General features: G+C 35.7%; 1 protein-coding gene across 6 annotated transcripts in view; it reads left to right on the top strand.

The window, feature by feature from the left end:
• The window catches only part of Gria2 (glutamate ionotropic receptor AMPA type subunit 2), a 140,332-nt gene that overhangs the window by 75,985 nt on the left and 41,396 nt on the right, over positions 1-22,951 (top strand). For all 6 annotated transcript variants that reach the window (XM_070012841.1, XM_070012840.1, XM_070012842.1 and 3 more), the window contains exons 3-5: positions 2,151-2,390; positions 10,908-11,104; positions 17,388-17,441. In XM_070012841.1, coding sequence (XP_069868942.1) covers positions 2,151-2,390; positions 10,908-11,104; positions 17,388-17,441 — 491 coding nt within the window. The remainder of the gene's footprint in view (positions 1-2,150; positions 2,391-10,907; positions 11,105-17,387; positions 17,442-22,951) is intronic.

Genomic DNA, 22,951 nt, shown 5'->3' with positions numbered 1-22,951 from the left:
ACATTGTAATAAATGGCATGTACCACAACATCTAGCCATTGGTTGAGATGGAGTCTCTCAAACATTTGTACTAGGGCTGGCCTCAAATCTCAATCTGCTGATACCTGCTTCCTAAGTACCTAGGGTTAAAAACTTGAGCACTGTGCCTGGCACAGCTACCTTAGAGAAGGAAATAAAGCAAAATAAGAGAGCATTGGTCTTGTTCTTTAAATGCAGTTAATTCATTTAAAAAGTTGCTTGAGATTGTTAAGATTTATTAATGATTATGTTACAGGATCACTTATTTTGATTCCTTGGATTAAACAAACATTAAGATTGAAAAATATACCAGCAGTTCATTCATGAAAAGACATCTGACTAACTTAGAATGGTTCTCAAAACTATATAATGGTGTGTGTGTGTGTGTGTGTGTGTGTGTGTGTGTGTGTGTGTGTGTGTGTGTGTGTGTGTGTGTGTGTGTGTGTGTGTGTGTTGTGCATGTGTGTTCATGCACATGTGGTACTGGAGATTAAACTCAGGTCTAGGCTTGGCAGGCAAGTGACCTACTCGATGAGACATCCTCCATTCTTTTTTTCTTTTTTTTTTAGGTTATTTTTTTCAGTTAGGGTCTCAAGCTTTATTCTAAGTTGGCTTTGGGCTGTTATCCTCCTTACTCAGACCTTGCCAGTAGATGGGATTACAGATGCTTGTTTTTCAGATTTCTTATGAATAATAGTCTTGTTACCCTGTTAACCTGTAATCTTCATCCTTCTATCTCTGCTTCCCAAGTACATAGGATTATAGATGTCTGCCACTGTGTCTGGTCTTGGTTGTCTTTTGAAGTGTGTTTCAGGTTAGCTTCCTATCTTGGCAATTACAAGAGAAAGAAATGATCATGTACAGGAAGGCACAAAAATTGTCCTAATAGTGTACTTTGGTATTTGGAATGGAGTGGATAATAAGTAGACCCCATTTAAGTATATTTTTTCTTTCTTTCTTTCTTTCTTTCTTTCTTTCTTTCTTTCTTTCTTTCTTTCTTTCTTTCTTTCTTTCTTTCTTTCTTTCTTTCTTTCTTTCTTTCTTTCTTTCTTTCTCTCTCTCTCTCTCCTTCCCTTCTTCCTCCCTCCCTCCCTTCCTTCCTTCCTTCCTTCCGTTCTTTCTTTCCTTCTTTCTTTCTTTTCATCGTGGGGCTTGAACTCTGGGCTTGGGCGCTATCCTTCAACTCTTCAGCTCAAGGCAAGCACTCTACCACATGAGCTACAGTGCCATTTCCCAGTTTTCTAGTGGTTTATTGGAAATAAGAGTCTCACGGACTTTTCTGCTCGGGCTGGCTTTGAACTGTGATCCTCAGATCTTAGCTTCCTCAGTAGCTAGGACTACAGGCGTGAGCCACTAGCACCTGGCTTTTGAATATATTTTTCTGAGTATAAAACTTTCAAGAAAGGATAGGCAATGGAAGTCATCTAAAATGTAGTGGAAATATTGGAAGAAGACAGGAATTGTGGAAGGCATGGGGACTTTGACATACATTATTATTTTGTTCCAAATGTAGCCCTGAGCTAAAACATTTTGATATTACTCTTTGTTTTGTATCAAAGGAGCATATGAGGTAAGTTGGGTCAATGGAAACAATTACAATTAGAAGCTTTGGCCTTCGTTTAATTGTTACTTGACTGAGCAGTACTGGGTGAAAAAATGTCTCTTTGTGGCAACATCTCCGTATGTATAATGTGAGTCTGGCACTCTTTAAGAGTATACTGGATTTCTAATAGAAGCACCAGAAATACAATAAAGCCTATCAAAAGAGTCAGACTTTGCAGAAAATGAGCTGTTATGAATGTGAATAAATCTTTGATAACTATAGTTTATTCTTATGAACTAATGCTGTACATACACTTTAATACCCATCCTTTTGTAGCTTGTTAAATAAAAATGTATATATTTTCTTGAATCCAGAATTATTCCTTTGTTTGCTTTGGAATTTTTTCAGCTTCTCAAATAGAGTGATAAACAAGTACTCATCAATTTTCACGAATCATTAGTATGAACTCTGCATTTCTTTAATCTGTTAATGACATTATGCTTTATGTCAAGGTATATTAATTTCCAAGTAAACTTATGTGGTAGTGTGCCAATTCCAATGATTTATCCTGTCTTTCTTTTTCTTCTAGTCTGCTCCCAGTTTTCAAGAGGAGTTTATGCGATTTTTGGATTTTATGACAAGAAGTCTGTAAACACCATCACCTCATTTTGTGGGACACTCCATGTCTCCTTCATCACGCCCAGCTTTCCAACAGATGGCACACATCCATTTGTCATTCAGATGCGACCTGACCTCAAAGGCGCTCTTCTGAGCTTGATTGAATACTATCAGTGGGACAAGTTTGCATACCTCTATGACAGTGACAGAGGTAAGTGATGGCATTTTTCCCTTTGTAATTGGCTAATCTCAATACTGGCACTTGACACATAAAAATCTACCAAGACCCAAGTATTACTTGGTTTAATTTGGCTGTATTATTCAATTTGAAACCTGGAAAACATGTTCACAGCGAAGGAACCACAAATGAAGCATGAGTGTACATGTGACAAGTGCTCAGATGTTCAGTTCTAAGCTAGAAGCCCACTCCCATATCAATAGGGACATTTAGGATGCCTTCATTACTAGTACAAGCATAGAAAAAGAACTTTAAAAAGTGGTGGTACTAGGGTTTGAACTCAGGGTCTTCTTTTTTATTGTAAAGATGCTGTACAGAGGAATTGAAGTTACATGAGTAAGGCAATGAATATATTTCTTGTTGAGTATTTTTACTCCCTCCCTTGTTGTTCTCCCACTATTCCTTCCCTCCCTCACCTCCCTCACTCCTCTCCCCATCCCAAGGTTGTAAAGTTCATTTCCAGTATACTGTCTTATGGGTATCATTGTTACAATGGGTCATCTTGTTTCCTTATTCAAACATTTTGTTATTCCCCTTCCCCTCCCCAAATTAGACAAATGCATATACAAGATGCAGGATACCAAAATCAACAGTGACAACAGGGGATATACCATAGGGGGAAGAACATACAGAGGAAACAATTGTACATTAAAAACAACAACAAAGACCTCTTGTGTCCATTTCTTGGGGTTCATTTCATTTAGCATCCTAGGGCTTTCTTCTTCTTAGGCAGGTACTCTACCACTAAGCCACACTCCTAGTCTCCCCACAAAACACTTTTGTAATCATTAAATATTATTAAGTATTAGAGTTTTACCAAGCAGAAAGTATTATTATTACTTTTGATATAAAGTAAGATCTCTGAGTCTCTATGAAGTTATGAGAAGTTGGAAGTTACTCATATCAAACCTGTGAGTATAGTTGAAGCCCATGTCTCTGATACCAGACCCATGCTTTTTAAACTAATTCCACATGACTGTTTATGATGAGATGTTCTTAACTCATACTAAAGTTTATGGAGTGAAGTTCTGACTGTATAGTTTTACATTCTCTCTTGTGAAGTTCAATAGTGCAGACCCACTTGACTTACATGTCATGAGATACTAGATATTCTTTGTCTTTCAGGGTACATGATTGGGAGACCAGTGGTCTGTGCACTTTTACATCCTGTGGAACACTTCTCACAGATGTTAATCTTTCTGAAGACTACATAATAAAAAGCAAAAGGGTTGTGAACCACTGTTTTCAGTGCCATATTGTGCTCCTATCAGAAATTTATTTCTTAGAATATGTGTAAATTTAAGTGAAAGCAAAAAGCCTTTTTAGACAAGGAGAGGGCACCTTCTTTGTCACCTGCAAGGGCAGACAAGAGGTAAGCCAGTATCAGTCAATTTTCCATTGATCTGTTGGAAGTGTTGGCTACAGAAATCCCAAATCAGGACTGCTCAAGCTAGGCGTCTGGTCGCTGCCCTGTGCTCCTGTTCCTGAGGAAGGGAGTTCTCTGGGGAAAAGCCAGTCAGCACTCTAGAACTGAATAAAAAATGCCATGCCAACAACTTTTCCCACAGCATTCAGAAGGAAGCTCTTTGTTATCCCCACGGAGAGTGAAAGATAGCAACAGAAGCATTAGAGAAAATAGAGATTTCAGGGTGGGTGCTGGATAGTTGTGAAGCACATTTCTCATTAATGTCATGAAAGGACTTAATAAATTGAGTTTATTTATGTGTAGTATTTCCTCTTTCTTTCTGGGAATTGTTTTAATACTTTGTTTTGTTAGAACTAGCTTGAAAGTTAGACATATTTTTCATATTTTCCCACCTTTGTATCATATTAATGTGATTGTTACCATCTATTACTAGTTTATTCCTAGATATTTTTTCTACATTAAAATCCTTGCCTGCCAATCACCAATGTATATTAGTGTATATTCAATGTGTCATCTCTCAAACTCCACACAAAGCAACTAGAATTATTCTCTAAGTATCTTTTTCCTATTTAATATCACTCTCTTGCTTAAAACACTTCAATGGCTTTGTATTTAATGAGAGTAAAATCAAAATTCTCAGCATGGCTTGAAGGCTTTATACTACCTGGTTCCTGTCCAATTCTTCAGTGCACTCTGTTGCCTTGCTCTCTAAATCTAAATCCATTTGACCTTCTTTCACTTTCTCAGATAGACCAAACTTTTGCACTTCAAATGCTTACATATGACTCAAATTCTTACTGTTTTGCAATGTCCAGGTCTATGTATCATTTCCTCAGATATGTCTTTCACACCCACTCTGAAAGCAGTGTTTTAAGTCTCCTTTCCTTCCTAGGACCTATCAAAATTCATAATTAATACTGCCATTGATTCTGTCACTCAGGTGCTGCTTACTGAGCCCTCACTCTGCTCCATGGGCTAACAGAAGCACCTGGGCTACACACTGTTAGCAGTGGAAGGGGCTCCAGGAAAGCAGTATCTAAATAGTGCCCCGTGGACGGATGGATCATTCCTAACTGGACATTCACCCTCCAGGCAGAGCTGGTGCTCAGTGTGCAAGTGTTAAAAAATGAATGGTTTAAACATCGGTGCATTTTAAATTTGTTATGATATTAAAAGATGAATCTCGTTAGCTACAGTGATGAATCAGCAGATGACTGTCTTTGACAGTATGACAAGGTTGAAAATGGTGTACTCCACATCTTTATCCTTCTTAGCCTTTTAACCCCCTGTGACACTTGAGCTTTTAGGGTTTTCAAGTTGATAGTAGATAATATAAATAGAAAAAGAGAAATATTAGTATTTGGAAAGTGGCTCAGTGAGATAGGCCATGGGGAATTGACATGTGAAGATGGATGAACTTATGTACTTCCAAAGAGAATCTGGGACATTTTAAAGTGATTTTATTAAAACTTTGGATATATTAAATGAAATTGAAGTGATGAGATAATCTTTAATTATTAAATTATACAAATTGATATGAGTTGAATGCATTTGTCCCATGAAGAACATTACAGGGATAATATTAAGTAATTATAGCTTAAAGCTAAAATGACGTGATGGATGTATTTTCAAGGTAGCATCAAGTAGCTGCTGCTGTTTAATGTGAAGAGTACCAGGCTGGCCTTTCAATTAAACCCATTTTCAGAGATAATGTTTAAGTCTCTCAAACTCTGGCAAAAGCTTCACCTCTTGGCTTATGGAAATTGGATTATTGCTCTCAGATTTTTTTCTAGTTAATGATTTAATTTTTGTGGATTTGACATCATATTACATTTAAAAAATCATCCATACATTCACCATGTGAACTATATTGTTCCTTGGATCCTTAACCCTTTTCTCTTCTGCTCTGGGGAGGCCCTTTCTCAATTCAGTGTTACATGATTTGGAAATTTACCTTTTTGGAGAGGCTAGATCATATCAGCATACTGTTATATTATGATATCTAACAAATTAATTGTCTTTTGAATAGCATGGGACTTAAGCATGAAAATATCCTTTCCAAAATTGTGGGACAAGATTTCAAATCAGATGAAAAAGAGTCACTATTGTTCTATTCTACATCCTTGAACTGCTCTTAACTTAGATAACTAGTAAGTCTTTCTTGTGCCCCAACTGTCCATCCAAATTCTGAGACAACAAATCAAGAGACCACATCCCAACTGCAAACAAGCAAATATATGAATGCATCCAGAATAATCTCAGATGAGTCTAGGTGTTCTGGTGATATTTCTGAATTTATTCACCTGGTGCTAGGTGACCTTTCAGGATTGCTACTGTCTCCTCCTTAGCCAGGGCACGGAAACTAAGGACTTGATGTCCTTAGCAGCCTCTTACTATTCCACAGAGAGCAAGGGATAGAACTTCAGTGCATTTTAAACCAGAAATCAATGGGCTGCCTCTGTTAACACACTAAATATACTTTTAATCTTTGAACATGTATCTAGTATCTAATACAAAAGCCTAATCAAAATGCAGCTTTTATTTACTGTTTTGTTTTATCAACAAGATAAGGTAAGACATTTTTATAGATAATAGTTAAACTTCAATTAACACTTTATATTTATCTGTATGTCTTGGTTTTAATTTTGAACAAATCTGTTTATCCTCTGAAAGGAAGGCACTTTAATTCATTCCAAGTAAACATCACTGTTTCTCCTAAAACAAAAATACTTCTTTTCTGATGTTCTGGAGAATACTGATGAGGAAAATCTGAACTTGATTTAGGTATGCTGCCATGCTTTAGTGATCACAAATAGTAGATTTTGTGCCTGAAAGAATGGTAAGTGCAGTGGTTTTAAAATGGAACAATGACAGTATCATTCAGAACCACCATGTGATCTGAATAAGCTTCATCTTTTGGCAGTATTCATTTAAAATTTTCCCCTTTTGTGTAATTGACAACACTTAGCTTTCACCTGCATTTAGGCTAAAGTCTTTCCTTCCACTCTGGCAAGGTTATTAATGCTACATCTAGATAAAATTATCACCTACTTCCATTAATACCTTGGGCTTCAGGGAGAATATCAATGAATGAATAGGTTACATATAGCAAAAGAACATTACTAAATTATAAACACATAAATTTAATGCAATTTAATACTTTTTAGACTAGCCAATCTTTACTGTAGCAAAACTGTCTAAGAATTTAATGATACTGAGAACTTAGAATTAGACTCTAACAATATTCTTGAAAGTTTACAAAACAAATTCTTTTTAAACTCATGTATTTATCAGGAGAAATAGTCATTTTCTGATTTTTTTTAATTTTTAGATGAGTGTTATGTGGATAAACAGTTTTATTTCTTCCAAATCATTCAGGAACAAGAAATAAGAAGTTTTAGTACATTCATATTCTAATATGAATATTAGAGTCGACTATTTAAAATTTATTTAATAACATTGAATAAAACAACAATTAGGTGAAGCTCCCAGTGTCCATGTGAGTTTATTCTCTAAGTTAAGGGGGAAGTATATTTATGAAGATGTTCTTAGTTTATATGGAGGAGAAAGTCATACTTGCTCTCCTAACTAGAACATGAGACTGAGAGATGATGACAAATTAGGGTGGAGGAATGCTCAAAGGTAGAACACTTGCTTAGCATGTGCAAGGCCCAGCACTGAGGATAAAAGAAAAAAGGGGAAAAACGGAGCATTAATTTGTGCTATATTTGAACATTTTAATTTCACCTTCAGAATTATCCAATTTTGGTGTTACTGAAAATTTAAAAGTATTAACCATAAAAAATAACTTTAGCAAAACAAAAATCATTCAATTGTGTGAACAAGGGATGAAATAGAGAGGGATTGAAAAAAATGGTTTCTGTTACAGAAAAAAAATCAAAGTCATGGATTAGTAAGCAAAGGACAAATTGCATGTGGGCTCATTCTCTGGATTGTGAAGGACTCCTGGCAGTCCTCTGGAGGTAGCTTGATATTATTCCCTGTCTTCTGACTGAAGTAAATTAATCAAATATGACATTGCACTACTTTAGCTCTCTAGCTTCTTAATAAATACATGTAATTATTGTTGGGTTCTACAGGCCACAAAATATTAATCCTGAGTTATAATAATAGAAAATCTACTATCAGTTACTTTTGACACAGAACAAATGGGATTGAAAGTTAGACACCTTTAAAGATCCCATTCTTTTTATTTTATATAACATTTCCATATTATTTGACAGGGTGAACTGCCAATAAATTTAAGTTTAAATTTATCACTGGGTGGAATCCACTTACAAATTTATAAGTGGATTTATATGTAAATTTTCTTATAATATCTGTCAAAGATGAGATAAAATGTCAAGGGCATCGCCACATATAATTTTTAGTATGAGGAAAATCAAAGTTAGATAAGAATACAATAGAATAAAGGAAGCTCACTACAATTGTTAGATGAATAAAAGTGTACATGCTATCACATCATCTATAGATATGCTTTTAAGAAGGTGATTGGGGAAAGTTGAACAATCCTTGAAATGTGGAAAATAAGGCTTGAAGAATAGATGAGGTGGGGTAACTTAGATTTCTTTTTCTTACTTGAGAAGAACACAGACTAAACTTAATAGCTGTTTTCAAGTTCACTGGTAGCTGCTGAATTGATGTGATGACCAGCTGTGCATCTTATGTCTTTCCTGATGATGTAAAACAGGAAAGGGACTTGAATTTTAGTTGAAAAGATTTAATTTACCTAAAATGAACAGAAATCATAGGCGTTCTCTGATGTGTTCTGAAGTTTTATCATTAAGTTTTTTTAAAATTGACATGTGATGTGTTCAAGTCATCCCTTGAAAAAAAATTCATGTTTATTTATGCCTTTTTTCCACATGAGTAGATGAAAGAAGGTAGTTTGCTGTTTTACTATCCCCAAACATTTTAAGTTCAGTATAAGTTTCAGTCATCAATTAGGAAATAAGGTAGATTATCTTAATGTCTAATGAGATATTTTAATGGTAAGATATAGTAATAGAAAAACAACCAGGAACTCTTAAACCAGCTTTAACTATGATTATTATAATCAATTTTGTTTTATTCAATTAATCACTCTCCTCTCAAAAACTATCTAGAGAAAAAACAAATATTTTATTTTATCTGTACATATTTTGATATTTATTTGGAAAAATAATTCTTATTTTAAACAGCCATGTCAGCATGACATTTAGGGAATAATCAATTAACAGCCTCATTTTTAAGTGTTCAGGGTAAAAATAAATACCAAGTATCACAACTGTTTAATATATCTTGTCAGAGTTTTATTATGTTGTAGTATAGCATTTCCCACCATCTGAATACGACCGTACAATCCAGGGGTATTGTCAAGCAAGTGCTCTAAACACTTGAGCCATGCTCCCAGTTGCCATGGGAGAAACAGGTAGGAGGACCTCTGTCTGGTGTTAGCCCCAAGGAAAACTATTAAATTATAACTGAAATATTCAAAAGACTTGAGGGAATAGCTCAAGTGGTAGAGTAAATGCCTAACAAGCATGAAGCACTGGGTTCAAACTCCAGTTATCACAAAATAAATTATATCCTAGCCATTGCATTTAATACATTAATTAATATTTTGATGTTCATATGATTCCATCTTTATTTAAAGAGACTCTTTTTGTCCTAGGACACATACTTCATTTTGAGCACTTCCTTGTTTTATTTTATTACAAGATATTTGAGGCTCATATTGCATATTATTTAACCAATATGGAATCCATCAAATTCTTTTTATGTGTTTGGGATAAGGTTTTCCTATGCAACCCAGACTAGTCTTAAACTCAGTACTACTGCCTTAGCCTTTAAGTGCTAGAATTACATGGATGTACCACCAGAACTGGCTTCAATTCATAATTCTTTTTCTGGTCCTGGATGTCAAACTCTGGACCTGGGTTTGGTCCTGAGTTGTTGTGTTCAAGGCTAGTGCTCTGAGGTGCTCTACTTCTTGAACCACAGCTCTACTTCCAGCTTTTTGGGGGCTAATTAGATCTAAGAGGTTCTTGGACTTTTCTGCCTGGGCTGGTTTCAAACCATGATCCTCAGACCTCAGTCTGCAGAGTAGTTAGGATTACAAGCATGAGCCACTTGCACCCAGCCAATCTATAAAATTCTTTTTTAAAAATTTAATTGTCAAAGTGACATAAAATTCTTGATTTATTTTTCTAGTATTATGATTCAAGGTCAGTCTGGGCAAAAATGTTAGTGAGACTCCATCTCCAAATAAGTGGTAAAAAGCTGAGTTGAAGGTCTGGTTCAAATAGCACAGCACTAGCCAAGCAAATGTGCAGTTCTAAATATAAGCTACATATAGTCAAGGATCATCATCATCATCATCATCATCATCATCATCATAGTTACCATAATTACCATAATTGCCATGCTGTAAGGAAAGGCACTAACAAGTAGTCAAATGGGTTTTTCGCAAAATATTTTTTATTGTAGTACAAAGGAGTTTATATTTAGGAAATGAAACAAATTTGGTCAAAAGATGAACAGTAACAAAAATAAAATAAGAGAACCTTGCAGAAGGAAGAACAGCTAACAGCAACCAGAAGCAATAGCACAATCTAGTACACATTATTTGCTCTTGTACTCCATGCACCCCCAGAGAGCCTTCTCCCTGAGCGTCTTTATCTTTGTTAAGTGATCACATGGGACAAAATAGCTTCTATATTCTATGAACTAAGAAATGTTGTGGGGTCTTTAGATTTTACTTAAACTGGAGGTAATAAAGACACTATGCTTTAGTTGTGTTGCACAGAAGATGATGAACTACTGAGCATCCAATTTTGACCTCATTTTTATCCAACAACAGTTTAAATCATGAGTTCCTGATGTGAAATAGACCAAAATAGATAGATAATAGAGATTCTAGCCAGGGCTTTTTGTGAAGAGTCATCATCCCCTCGGCTGCACAAATACATCAGGCTTACCAGGCCACATACTGGTGATTTCACAGCCCAGTTTTGAGCTGTTCAAGTCCCTTTATCAGTCAGCCCTGTCCTTTGCTCTTCTAGGCTTATCAACACTGCAAGCTGTGCTGGATTCTGCAGCTGAAAAGAAGTGGCAGGTGACTGCCATCAATGTGGGGAATATTAACAATGACAAGAAAGATGAGACTTACAGATCACTCTTCCAAGATCTGGAGCTAAAAAAAGAACGGCGTGTAATCCTCGACTGTGAACGGGATAAAGTGAATGACATTGTTGACCAGGTTTGCTCCACTCTGTTTTCTAATGGCATCAAATATAGAACCTGCTGCCATGTCAGCATTGGCAAGGAGCAAAAGCTCCTTTGTGCAAGGTGTTTGAACAATGGTTTTTATTTTATGGTTTATATAGGATGCCATGAAAATGATCAATTAAATTTTCTCTGGCTTTAGTTAGCAATAGCAGTAGCTTATCAATCATGCTGACTGATCAAATTCATCATTTATTTTCAGATTTTTATGTTCTACATGCTAAGCATTGCCTTGAATATTGATATTTTGTAATTACATAATTTGAACTAAATTCTGCTGAACTATTTAGGGATAAACATACAGTATTGTTAAAATTAATGGCAAGCTAAGAGAAAGTGAAAAGATTTTTGTAGAGTACATACAGCATGTAGACTATAATATACTAAGCTAATATTACCATCTAACTCAATATCTCTATAGAGAATAAGTATTTTTAGAATAAATCATTTTTGTCATATATTGAAGGATTTGTGTCAATATAAAAATCCCTGTAATGTCTCAAATTAAAATATGAAGGAAATATAGTCACACTGTGTTAACAATTTGAGAAATTAGCCACAAGTATCTACTTAGAGTTTTGAAAAAGTAATATGATGTCAGAGATAAGGAGGTTTTGTATCTGTCCCTAGAATACCAGCATGCTATGCTTTTGGTTTTTTTAGGATAACACAGCCACAAAGTGATATTGTAGTGATTAAAGATAAAATGTACCTGCTTTCAAAGTCAGGGTAAATATCTAAGGATACATAATCATACTGAGTAAGATATCCTTTGATGCTATCTATACCTTCGCCTTATTTTTTCTTTCTCTCTGTTTCTCTGATTCTATGTGTTTATGTGTGCATATGTATGATTGTGGCTTGTATTTTGTTGAAACAAAAACACATAAATGACATCCTTATTGGCCCATGTAGGCTTTAAGGAAATAAAAACACAGTCATTAATTTGTATAACACAAAACATTCTACCAACATTGATGAAGCCCTAATTGATATATTATACAAGCCCTAATTGATATATTATACAAGTCTTGAGACATGGAAACTGCATGCCTCATGAAATATTGAATAACGAATAAAACTAACTTGTTATCACAAAGAACTAAATGCTATATGCCAGAGAGATGAATAATTTCAGAAGGAAAATCCTAGTGCCAGTCTCAGGAGATTAATATGAAGGTCTCTTGTTCAAATGTGAACCTCAAAATACCATTTGAATTTCATAGGAAGTTCTCATTAAAACTGAATTTTAATAATGTTCATTAATCTGGCTTAAAAATGTTAGGTATTCCTGACTCATCTTAATAAAAGTTAGCAAAAAGTTTCTATAAAAATTTCAAAACCAGAAGACAGAAATTGGAAAGAAACTAGGACATTATGGAAATTTTGTTTTGAATATGTGATCATCGTTACATAAATGTTTATTTGGACAGATATTCAACATGCACAAAGGTTTGCATAAGATTCTCGAGTGAATGCAATGGACTGTGTGTCATTTCGCTAACATTTATTAAGGACATTCTCCATCTTGATCCAGGGATGTAGAGAAAGCCAAGTTCATAGTGCAACATTCTATGAGCTTGTTTAGAAGGGAAGAAAAAAGTGAATACACACCATATGATGCTAGTATGGGCTATAGTTTAATGTGGTAGCTTAGCTTTCTTTGCTGTAGCCAAAGCCTGAGATAATTATATTATAGAAAGATAGTTTTTGTGGTTTCTATCTATAGTCAATTGGACTTTTGCTTTGGAAAATGTATCATGCATGACATGTGCTGGGAGGTGTGGGTGAAGAAGCTGCTCACCTTAGGGTGTAAGGAAGCAAAAACAGAGAGAGTGAGAGACCAGGGTCTTGAAATCCTCTTTCAGAGTCATCTTCCTTTGATCACAGACATTACTTTCATTAAGTCCCTACTTTTTAAAGGTTCTCCAATCTTGCTATACTACTGAGAAACAAGTCTCACAAAGGACTTTGGAGGAGATTTAAATTCCACAGTATCACTGTGAGCTAGAGAGCACGGGGGAAGCAGTATCTGTTCTTAAAAGGGAAATGATCATGTTGTAAAGTTCCCAGAAAAGGTGGCATTTGTCTCAGATTCATTCATTTCTTCATCAAGTAAAAGCTTCCTGACAGATATTGCATTATGACAAAAATAAAGCAACATAAAGCAGGAAGCTTTCCTTCCTTTTTCCTTCCTTCTTTCCTTCCTTCCTTCCTTCCTTCCTTCCTTCCTTCCTTGCTTCCTTCCTTCCTTCCTTCCTTCCTTTTTTCTTTTCTTTCCTTTTCTTCCTTCCTTTCTTTTTTGATTATGATACTGGTACTAGGGTTTGAACTCAGGTCCTAATATTCTCATGTAGCTTTTTTGTTAAAGGTGTTCTCTACCGCTTGAACCATACCTCAAGGTTTTGCTTTTTACTGTCTAATTGAAGATAAGAGTCTCATAAACTTTCTGCCCAGGCTGATTTCTAGCTGTGAAACTCAAAGTTCAGCTCCCTGAGTAAGGATTATAGACATAAGCCATAAGTACCTTGCTGAATGCACTTATTTTAAGCTGTAATTTAATATAAAATTTAGTCATAAGAAACATTTATAAATTAACTTTTCTGTTGTTAGTATCATATTAGTCACTACTATAAAGCAAAGTTATGATGGTATGGCCACCTACTGTGGTCACTAATTTTTCTTTTCTGGTCATAGCGATAGTGAGTATTCATATCCCTACTGTTAATGAACATTAGGGACAATGCAGGCCTATTTGTATAATCATTTACTATGTATGTCTAAATTCTCAGAAGGAAGACATGGATGTTTCTGAAACAGCATTTACAATAAGTACAACCGACAGATGTCCTTAGGAGAGCCAATGGACACAATCATCCTGATTAAGTTCAAGTTAATTCATATACTTTTCATTCAGAAAGACATCTGTTTTTATTTTTATTTTTCCAGAATTTTCCTTTCAATATAGAGGATTCAGTTTCTTTGAAAAGGCAATTTAGTTGTGTTGCATAAAAACTGTTTTAGAACACAATATAAGTTCCAACTTCCTGTCTAAAGGCTACCACTTAAAATTACAGTGGCACGTGATAAAAATCCTTCCTAGGACTCTTGTCTTCTACTTGAACTGAGTGTATTGCTTTGGAGTACCTGAATGCCTGGGATAATGGAGAGTCAAGGAAGTCATCTCCCAGTAGATAGCAATGAAACTGAGTATCAAGGTGCTGTAAAAATAAAAGTGGATGAAGAGCACATTCCAATCAGAAAAGCCAGAGAAGTGAAGTACTAAGGTTATAGAGAGGAAGGGTTCTAGGTCTCTGAGTGCACAGGATGAAGAAGGTAGATTTGGAGAAGCTTGCAAGATAGTTGGATTCTGTACCATATTAAAGAGCTTATTACGGGAAATCATCAAAACAGTTCAACCAAATGTAAATTTTTTTTGTCTATAGCCCTGACATTCCATGTTTTCCATTGGGGTGCTCACTTTCCTTAACATTGGGAATTACCTTTGAATACTGATTATCCTTGATTCAAACTAGCTCAATTTCTGACTTTTTAATATTGCAATGAAAGGCACAGGCATTCAGTAGAAACCATTCCAATCTGAGTCTTTTCCAGAGCTAGCAATATGCAGTGTGAAGCTCTTGCTGTCTTGTAGCATCCCTAGCTCCCAGTCAGACACTAGAGCATGAGGGGAAAACAATCTATGCTCTTAAGCTTCCTGTGTTGCTAGGCTGTGGTGTTTGGTGATTAGGTATATGAGATACATTTTGACTCTACATATTTTATCTTACATTGGGTTTATCACCTATAAACCCATTTAAGGCTAAAGAGTATTTGTAACCATGTACAAGGAACACAGCATGGCCATTTCATCTGTACCTACTCTCTGGGTAATTGATGTAGGTCAGTGAAGGCAAATTGATTCACCAATACCCAAAATTATTGTAAGCATCTGAGAATGACTCAGATTTGTGGAGAAAAATACCTTCTCGCTTTCCTTGATGTCTAAGGTTAGAAATAATATAATTTGAACTAAGCCATAAACATTTCATGATGTCTAGAGTAGGAATGCCATATTAAATATCCATATACATTTTTGTATTTATTTTCTGTTTTTTATTTTTTACTGTAAAAATATTGTACAGAGGGGTTACAGTTACATGAGCAAGGCAATGAGTACATTTCCTATTGAGCATTGTTGCCTACTCCTTTCTTTTTCCCCTACCATCCCTTACCTCCAACCTCTACAACTACTCTCCACCCCCCCCCCCCGCACCCCACACCCACAAAGTTGGGAAAGTTCTTTTTCAACAAAATGTCTTGTACATCTCATTATTACAATGGGTCAAACCTGTACTCCTATTTAAGAATTTTGTGTTTTCCCTTTCCCTCCCCAAATTAGAGAAGGTTTTTTTTTTTTTTTTTTTTTTTAGTCAGTTGTGGGGCTTGAACTCTGGGCCTGAGTGCTGTCCCTGCCCTCTTCAGCTCAAGGCTAGTGTTCTACCACTTGAGCTACACCACCACTTCCATTTTTCTGGTGGTTTATTAGAGATAAAGTTTCATGGACTTTCCTGTCTGGGCTGGCTTTCAACCGCGATCCTCAGAACTCAGCCATACAGAGGGGTTACAATTACATGAGCAAGGTAATGAGTGCATTTCTTATCAAGCATTGTTGCCTCCTCCTTTGTTTCCCCTTACTATTCCTTCCCACCCATTCCCCCCCCACCAAAGTTGTAAAGTTCGTTCTTCAACATAATGACTTGTACATCTCATTGTTGCAAGGGGTCCACCTGTATCCCTAATGAAACAATTTGTTTTTTCCCCCTCCACAAATTATACCAACATTAAATACAGTGAAAACAGGGGTTACATCGTGGGGGCGGGGGAAGGACATACATGTTGTTTTGACTTGCATTTCTTTTATGGCTAGAGAGGTTCAGCATTTCTTCATGTGTCTATTGGCCATTCTTATGTCCTCTTCAGTGAAGTTTCTCTTTAAGTCTTTAGTCCACTTATTTATCGGCCAGTTGTTTCTTTGAGGATTTGTTATTGGGGGATTTAATTTTTTGAGTTCCAGGTATATTTTAGATATGAGACCCTTGTCCATTGTATGGCTAGTGAAAATTATGTCCCAGTTCATGGGCTTTTTATTGATCTTGCTAGCTATGTCCTTTGCCATGCAGAAGTTCTGCATTTTCATGCATGTCCATCCTTTCTTTGATTTGTTGTGTTTCTGGGTCTCTATTAGGAAAATTTCAGCCTGTGTCAAGGAGACCTAGGGTTTCTTCTATTCCTTCCAGTAACATCGTGAAAATGGCAATACTTCCAAAGGATATCTACAAATTCAATGCGATACCTATCAATATTTCAACCTCCTTCTTCAAGGAAATAGAAGAGGCAATCCAAAAATTCATATGGAACAATAAAAGACCACAAATAGCAAAAACGATCCTTAACAGAAAGAACAGTGCTGGAGGAATATCAATACCAAATTGTAAACTCTACTACAAAGCCATAGTAATCAAAACAGCTTGGTACTGGCACAAGAATAGACCTCAGGACCAATGGAATAGAATTGAAAACCCAGAAATGAACCCACAAACCTATAGCCACCTAATATTCCATAAGGGAGCTTAAAAAGTAGAATGGAAGAAAGACAGCCTATTCAGTAAATGGTGCTGGCAAAACTGGTTAATCACTTGTAGGAAACTAAAGCTAGATCCTTATATATTACCCTGCACCAGAATCAACTCCAGATGGATCAAAGACCTCAGAGTCAAAGCTGACACCCTGAAAAAATTTGTATTTATTTTCTTACCGGCATTCTTTGAAATTTGTATAGCTCTATAAACAATTATTAAGGATGCAGGAATATAATAGTCCAGTGTCGATTTTAGCTGCTTGATATTTTACTAAAAAGACATAGAATTTTAGGAATGAAATTTGACTTATTGTGGATTAAGTGACTCTTAATTTTATGCTTCTCAAAACTTTGTGGCCTGACTTTCACTATAACAAAAATGAGCTGATCATTTTGGTTTAGTGACTGACTCCTCAAAAGATATTAAGCCATAAAGCATATTATTAGTTTTTCCCAAGAATAATATTCTGTGGTTTTGATTATTATATTTGTAAAAGAGTCATTATGGAATACCAAAAGGTACGGTAGGTAAATTGCAAGAATCAAATCAGAATGCTAGTGATTGTACTTTGAAACATTTGTATTTATTAAATCATTATTTCTTTATTGCCATTAGGTTATCACCATTGGAAAACATGTTAAAGGCTACCACTACATCATTGCAAATCTGGTAGGTTATTTAATTTTATTAGATGCTCTTATTAATTAAAATATTAATTTGGAATAATCACCATTTATCAATGTTTGAAAGTATAATTTTATTATATTTGATTGATAAGAAATACAAAGTCTTTTCCAATATAAAAGTTTATAAACTGTAAGGAAGTATGATCCTTGTGTTGATCTCCCATTTACAACCTCAGAATAAAAACATGAAAAAAGAGGGTAACATGCAAACAAATTATATGAATGAAGGTGGGTCTTATGATTTTTTGAGTACCAGCTTGTATATCAGAAAACATTCATAGCTGTGTCAGAAAGAGATAAAAATAAAACCATCATTCTCATCAAAGTTACTATCAGCATGCTATGGTTGTTGTAGAAGAAATTTTTTTTTATTGTGAAAATACTGTCCAGAGGGGTTACAATTACATGGGCAAGATAATGAGTACATTTCTTATCATGCATTTTAGCCTCCTCCTTTGTTTCCCCTTCCCATCCCTTCCCATCCTCCCCCCCAACCCCCACCCAATTCTCCTCCTCCCCTACCAAAGTTGTAAAGTTCGTTTTTCAGCATAATGACTTGTACATCTCATTGTTGCAATGGGTCCACCTGTATCCCTATTTAAACGATTTGTTTTTTCCCTTCCCCTCCACAAATTATACCAATATCAAATACAGTGAAAGCAGGGGAAATACCGTGGGGAAGGAACATACAAAGCAACAAAGAAATAATCTTATAAATGTGTTAGAAACAATCGCATGAAAAAAAAAACATTTGAATACATATCTTAGGGTTCATCTCCCTAACATCACCTTATCTGACCTTTTGTGCTTGACTCAGACATATACTAGTTATTGCAAATAAGGTAAACCATGGGACCTATGTTTCTTTGGGCCTGGCTTACTTTACTTAATATAATTTTTTCCAAGTCTTTCCATTTCCTAACAAATGAGGCAATGTCATTCTTTCTGATAGAGGCATAGTAGAAGAAATTTCTTCTTGGCAATACAGTACCTGTGTATAAACTTTCTCTAGGATTTCCCTTAGTATGTAGAGAAGACATCCTAAAGGTCTTCCTAAAGAGAACCAAGAGTTAAATAACTAACTCTAGAATGAACCTGCAGAGCCACATTCAGTGTCAGGAACAGCCTGGACAGTCAGTCCCTTGTGTGAATCTTGCCATATGATGTACAACTCAGAGCCACATTGAAAGCTGTGATCTTTAAAAATAACCAGATGGAGAAGATTATATTGGGTCATTGAGAAATAGTGACAGAAATTGGTTCCTCAATTTGAGAGTTGATATGTGATGGTAGGGAAAAAAAGAAAGAAGGGTTTGAAAGAACACAATTTAAAAATATTTTAAAACGTTCATGCTGCCTTCATAATTTCCAGGGTCAGATCTACTAAATATTTCATCCAAACTCACAACCCATTCTTCCTTCAGAATATTTGGTTTTCTTGTTGTATGAAGTTTTAGTGAATCAGTTATGAAAAACAATCTGTTCTCTGCCGTAAATTCCAAGAACTTAGAGGACACATGGACATGTTACTGATATTTCAAGCTGAAGAAGGCCATCCAAAGGTGTAGGGCTTTCCTTGTTCAAACTCGTGATTGTGTGTGTTACATTTCCCCAGCCAATGTCTGTTGAGTGTTTTTATGGGATATTTAAGAAAACCTGAGATGTTATAGATTAATATCTTCAGGACTTGCTGAATGATTGATTTAGTTCCCCAGCTCAGGCTGTGGCTGAGTTTTGATGCATCATTTAAAAGCAGAGCTGAGCCACATGATGATGAGGAAGTGATCAGAAGGTAATTGGTATTCCCTTCTGTGACTATCATCTCATGGCCTTAATTTAATGCTTTCAGAAGTAGAGCTTCCCCAGTGCTAGGGATTTGACATGATTCTACCTTTAAAATCTTAAAGTGTTTAAAGATCATCAATGGGGACTACTTTTAAATCTCACACTTTGAATTTCTGTAGACAAATCACAGGGTGGGGCAGTAGAATCAGTCAGTTTAAATCTGATGAGTTATTGTCATCTGGCTGGTTAATCCTTGGCTCTTTCCTGTGATTCATGTCTTCTTTTCTTACTCTTCCTCCTCTGCTTTACATAAATTGACGTTTCAGAGAAGAAAAGAAAACATACAGAAATACTGATTCTCACAAAGGGTAGCTTAAAATCTTATTGAAGGTTTCAGTTGAAAGTGTTGCTTAGAGTAAAACCACAGTAAAATCACTGTGAATGGATAAGATTTTATAAAATTCCCCTGAGAAGAGACAATGGGAAAGTAAACCTCAACAGTATAGAAGCCAACAGAATAGATGAAGGATGAAGAAAGAGGAAAAGGTGAAAGTAGTTATACTGGATCACAAACCAGGGACAAACATCATTCCATAGGATCTTGTGAGAGTCAAACTTAGAAGAAGCAAAAACCTGACAGGGCAAGGTGGAGGTATAGAGTTCTGTCCTGGTTTCCTAGGGCAGAGTGTGGCCTGGGTATCCATGTGTGCATTAAGCATGGTGAGAAGCAGTCTATATGGAACAGAGAAGCAAGAGAAAGGACAAGTAGCTTAGTAAAGAAGGTGTTCATGGGAAGATTTAGGTGTAGTCGAAATGAGCCTTGTCTTGAATTAATGTCTTCAACCTGAGGGATAGCAGAGGGGCTTTTAAACTTTCTGAGTGCACTAAGGGAAGGCTATTAATTAGCAAGGGAAGGCTATTAATTTTGTCATTGATGAAGGACTGTGCAGGAGTCATTTCTACTGCCCAAGGAAAATTCTCTAGGAAAAATGATGGATTTGAGCCATTGGCCAAAGGAGAGGATGTACCCAAAGGATGGAGGGGCATGTTAGCTGTACCTCTAAAATTGACCCTAGGAAACCTGGATAGGTCAAAGTACTCAGCAAATAGTATCTTATCCAAAAGGCTTTTGTAGGAAATGACTGGGCATGTGAGTATTACCTCCAAACAACCAGGTAGTCCCTAATTCCTAAGCACAACTTTTTTTCTGGAAGAATATGAATAGGAGAAGTTCTGAAGACTTAAACATATACTGAAAAAACATGACAACTAATTGACACCATCCTGGACCTAGATTTTAGGGAGGTACGTATTCATATTGTAGAGAATTGAAGGGTTCTGAATGGCCCAGAAGAAAGGAATCAAAAAATTGCCAATATGGATTCTGTGTATATTACTCACCTCTGTACATGACATCTGCTTGATTTCACTAATGAATCTTACTGTCCTATGAAAATCCCAAGGAAGTTTTCAGTGTCTGGCTCTGAATCAGCAAAGTACAACTAGGCAATGGGAAGGAAGTCTTTGGCATGAAAGATGGATAAAAATACAGAAATAGAGGCTTGGAAGGTGGCTCAGTGGTAGAGTGCTTGTCTTGCATGCATGAGGCCCTGGATTCAATTCCTCAGAACCACACAAGCAGAAAAAGCTGGAAGTGGCACTGTGGTTCAAGTGGTAGAGTGCTAGCCTTGAGCTGAAGAGCTGAGGGCAATGCCCAGGCCCTGAGTTCAGGCCCCATGCTCGGCAAAAAAAAAAAAAAAAAAAAACAGAAATAAAGCAGAAAACATCGGAAAATAAAGTTATTATAATCAGTATCTATAGAAAAGTAAGGGAAATATTTAACTTATAAAAAATGTAAGGCAAAAACATTTTATTGAAATGTCAGGGGGGTAATAAAGAGACCTCTGAACATTAGTTTCCTAAAATAACAGGTTAAATGATATGAGCTTGAAGATAAAATTGAAACAGGCTCCCAGATAGGAACAAAATGTCAACATAATATAAAACATACATACATTATATATATATATGTATATATATATACACACACATGATATAAAACATATGTATATGATATATACATATATATATATCTGTAAGCTTAGGCAGTTAATCTCAAGGTTATAATATTATAATAAAAGACATTTCAGAAGGAGAGAAAAGTTGAACTAGGGGAAAAAAACCATTCTAATACTCAGTAGTGATGGTCACAAATCTACCCACTGAACACATACAAGGGTGAAAAGAGGAAGACTTACAGGAAAATGTCAGGGATAAAGAGAAGATTTTAAAAGTTTCTGATAGAAGTTGGGGAAGTATGTAGGGGTAGGAAGCAGATCATGTACAACAAGTATTTGAAAGGATGTATTTGTTGTCAAAATACTTCTTAAGTGTCATGATAAAATATAGTTCCTTTCAAACATTCAGTGTCTGAAAACATTTACTAGCAACTGTCATGGGAAATTACTGTGGGATTCTAATAGAAGAAAGAATAAAACAAAGAAGCACAAGCAAGGGAGTGAAATTTACCAAAAAAGTAAAAAGAAGTAAAAGGTATTTCAAGTAGATAGAAAAGGCAGCAGTTCAGATAGTAGTTTCAGGAAAGAAGTCTTAAACTCAGTGTAGTAGTGCACACTTCTAATCTCAGCACTCAGGAAGCTAAGGCAAAAACATCCTGAGTTCATGGACAGCCTCAAAGACTTAGTGACATAGTGTCTCTTTTTTGCTTTGTTTTTTAAACACTTAAATTTTATTGTAAAGGTGATGTACAGAGCGATACAGCTACATAAGTCAGGTAATGAGTACATTTCTTTTTTTTTAAATTTAATTTTATTTTATTTGTGAACATACTGTACAGAAGAGTTACAATTACATGGGCAGGATAATGCGTACATTTCTTACCAAGCATTGCAGCCTCCTCATTTGTTTACCCTTCACATCCCTTCCCAGCCTCCCCCCTCCCCCCCAACAGTGTCACTCTCTCCCTCGTTTTTCTCCTTTGTCCCTCCGCCCAACAAGTTGTATAGTTCATTTTCAACATAGTGTCTAGTGAATATCACTGCTGAATTGGCTCACCATTTCTGTGTTTCCCCTTCCCCTCTCCAAATCAGATAGACTTAAATATAAAACAAAGGGTATAGAAATTAAAAAAAAAAAAACAGACCCAAAGGAACACAAGCTGCTTGGTTTCCCTCATTTGTAATAACTAGAAGATGTCTATAAATCTACAAGTAAATCCAATGGACAATAAAAGACAAATAATCCCACTTGGACATGATTAATTAAACAGCATTCTAAACATTCTCATGGTGATATCAAAGAAGAATATTCTTAGGAGAAGATTACTATGTTTATATGCCCAGACAAAATGATGCTTATGGAAATGAACTCCAAGAAATGGAAACATGAGGTCCATTTATTGTACTGACACAGTGTCTTTAAAAAAAGAAAGTAAGAAGAATGTCTTGGAAATTAAATATTCAGCAGAGTATAGGAAATAAATTTCCTAATCTGTTTGACTATTAAATAAATTTTTGTGGTACTTGTGATTGAGTTCAAGATCTTGGAAATGCTAGCCAAATAATACACTATAGTCTTTTCTTGTGAAGTTTTAGTCCTGGGTGCATAAAATGTTTTGTGGAATAACCAGGAAAGATAAAAACAAGCAGAGAGATCACTAATAGTGAACAAATGGGACAGTTATAAACA

The sequence above is a fragment of the Dipodomys merriami genome, unplaced genomic scaffold (assembly GCF_024711535.1).
Source record: "Dipodomys merriami isolate MVZ:Mamm:240054 unplaced genomic scaffold, mDipMer1.0.p SCAF_9, whole genome shotgun sequence".
In the NCBI taxonomy this organism is placed as follows: Eukaryota; Metazoa; Chordata; class Mammalia; order Rodentia; family Heteromyidae; genus Dipodomys; species Dipodomys merriami.
Note: the sequence above shows the minus strand (reverse complement) of the source record. Positions and strands in the feature narration are given on the sequence as shown.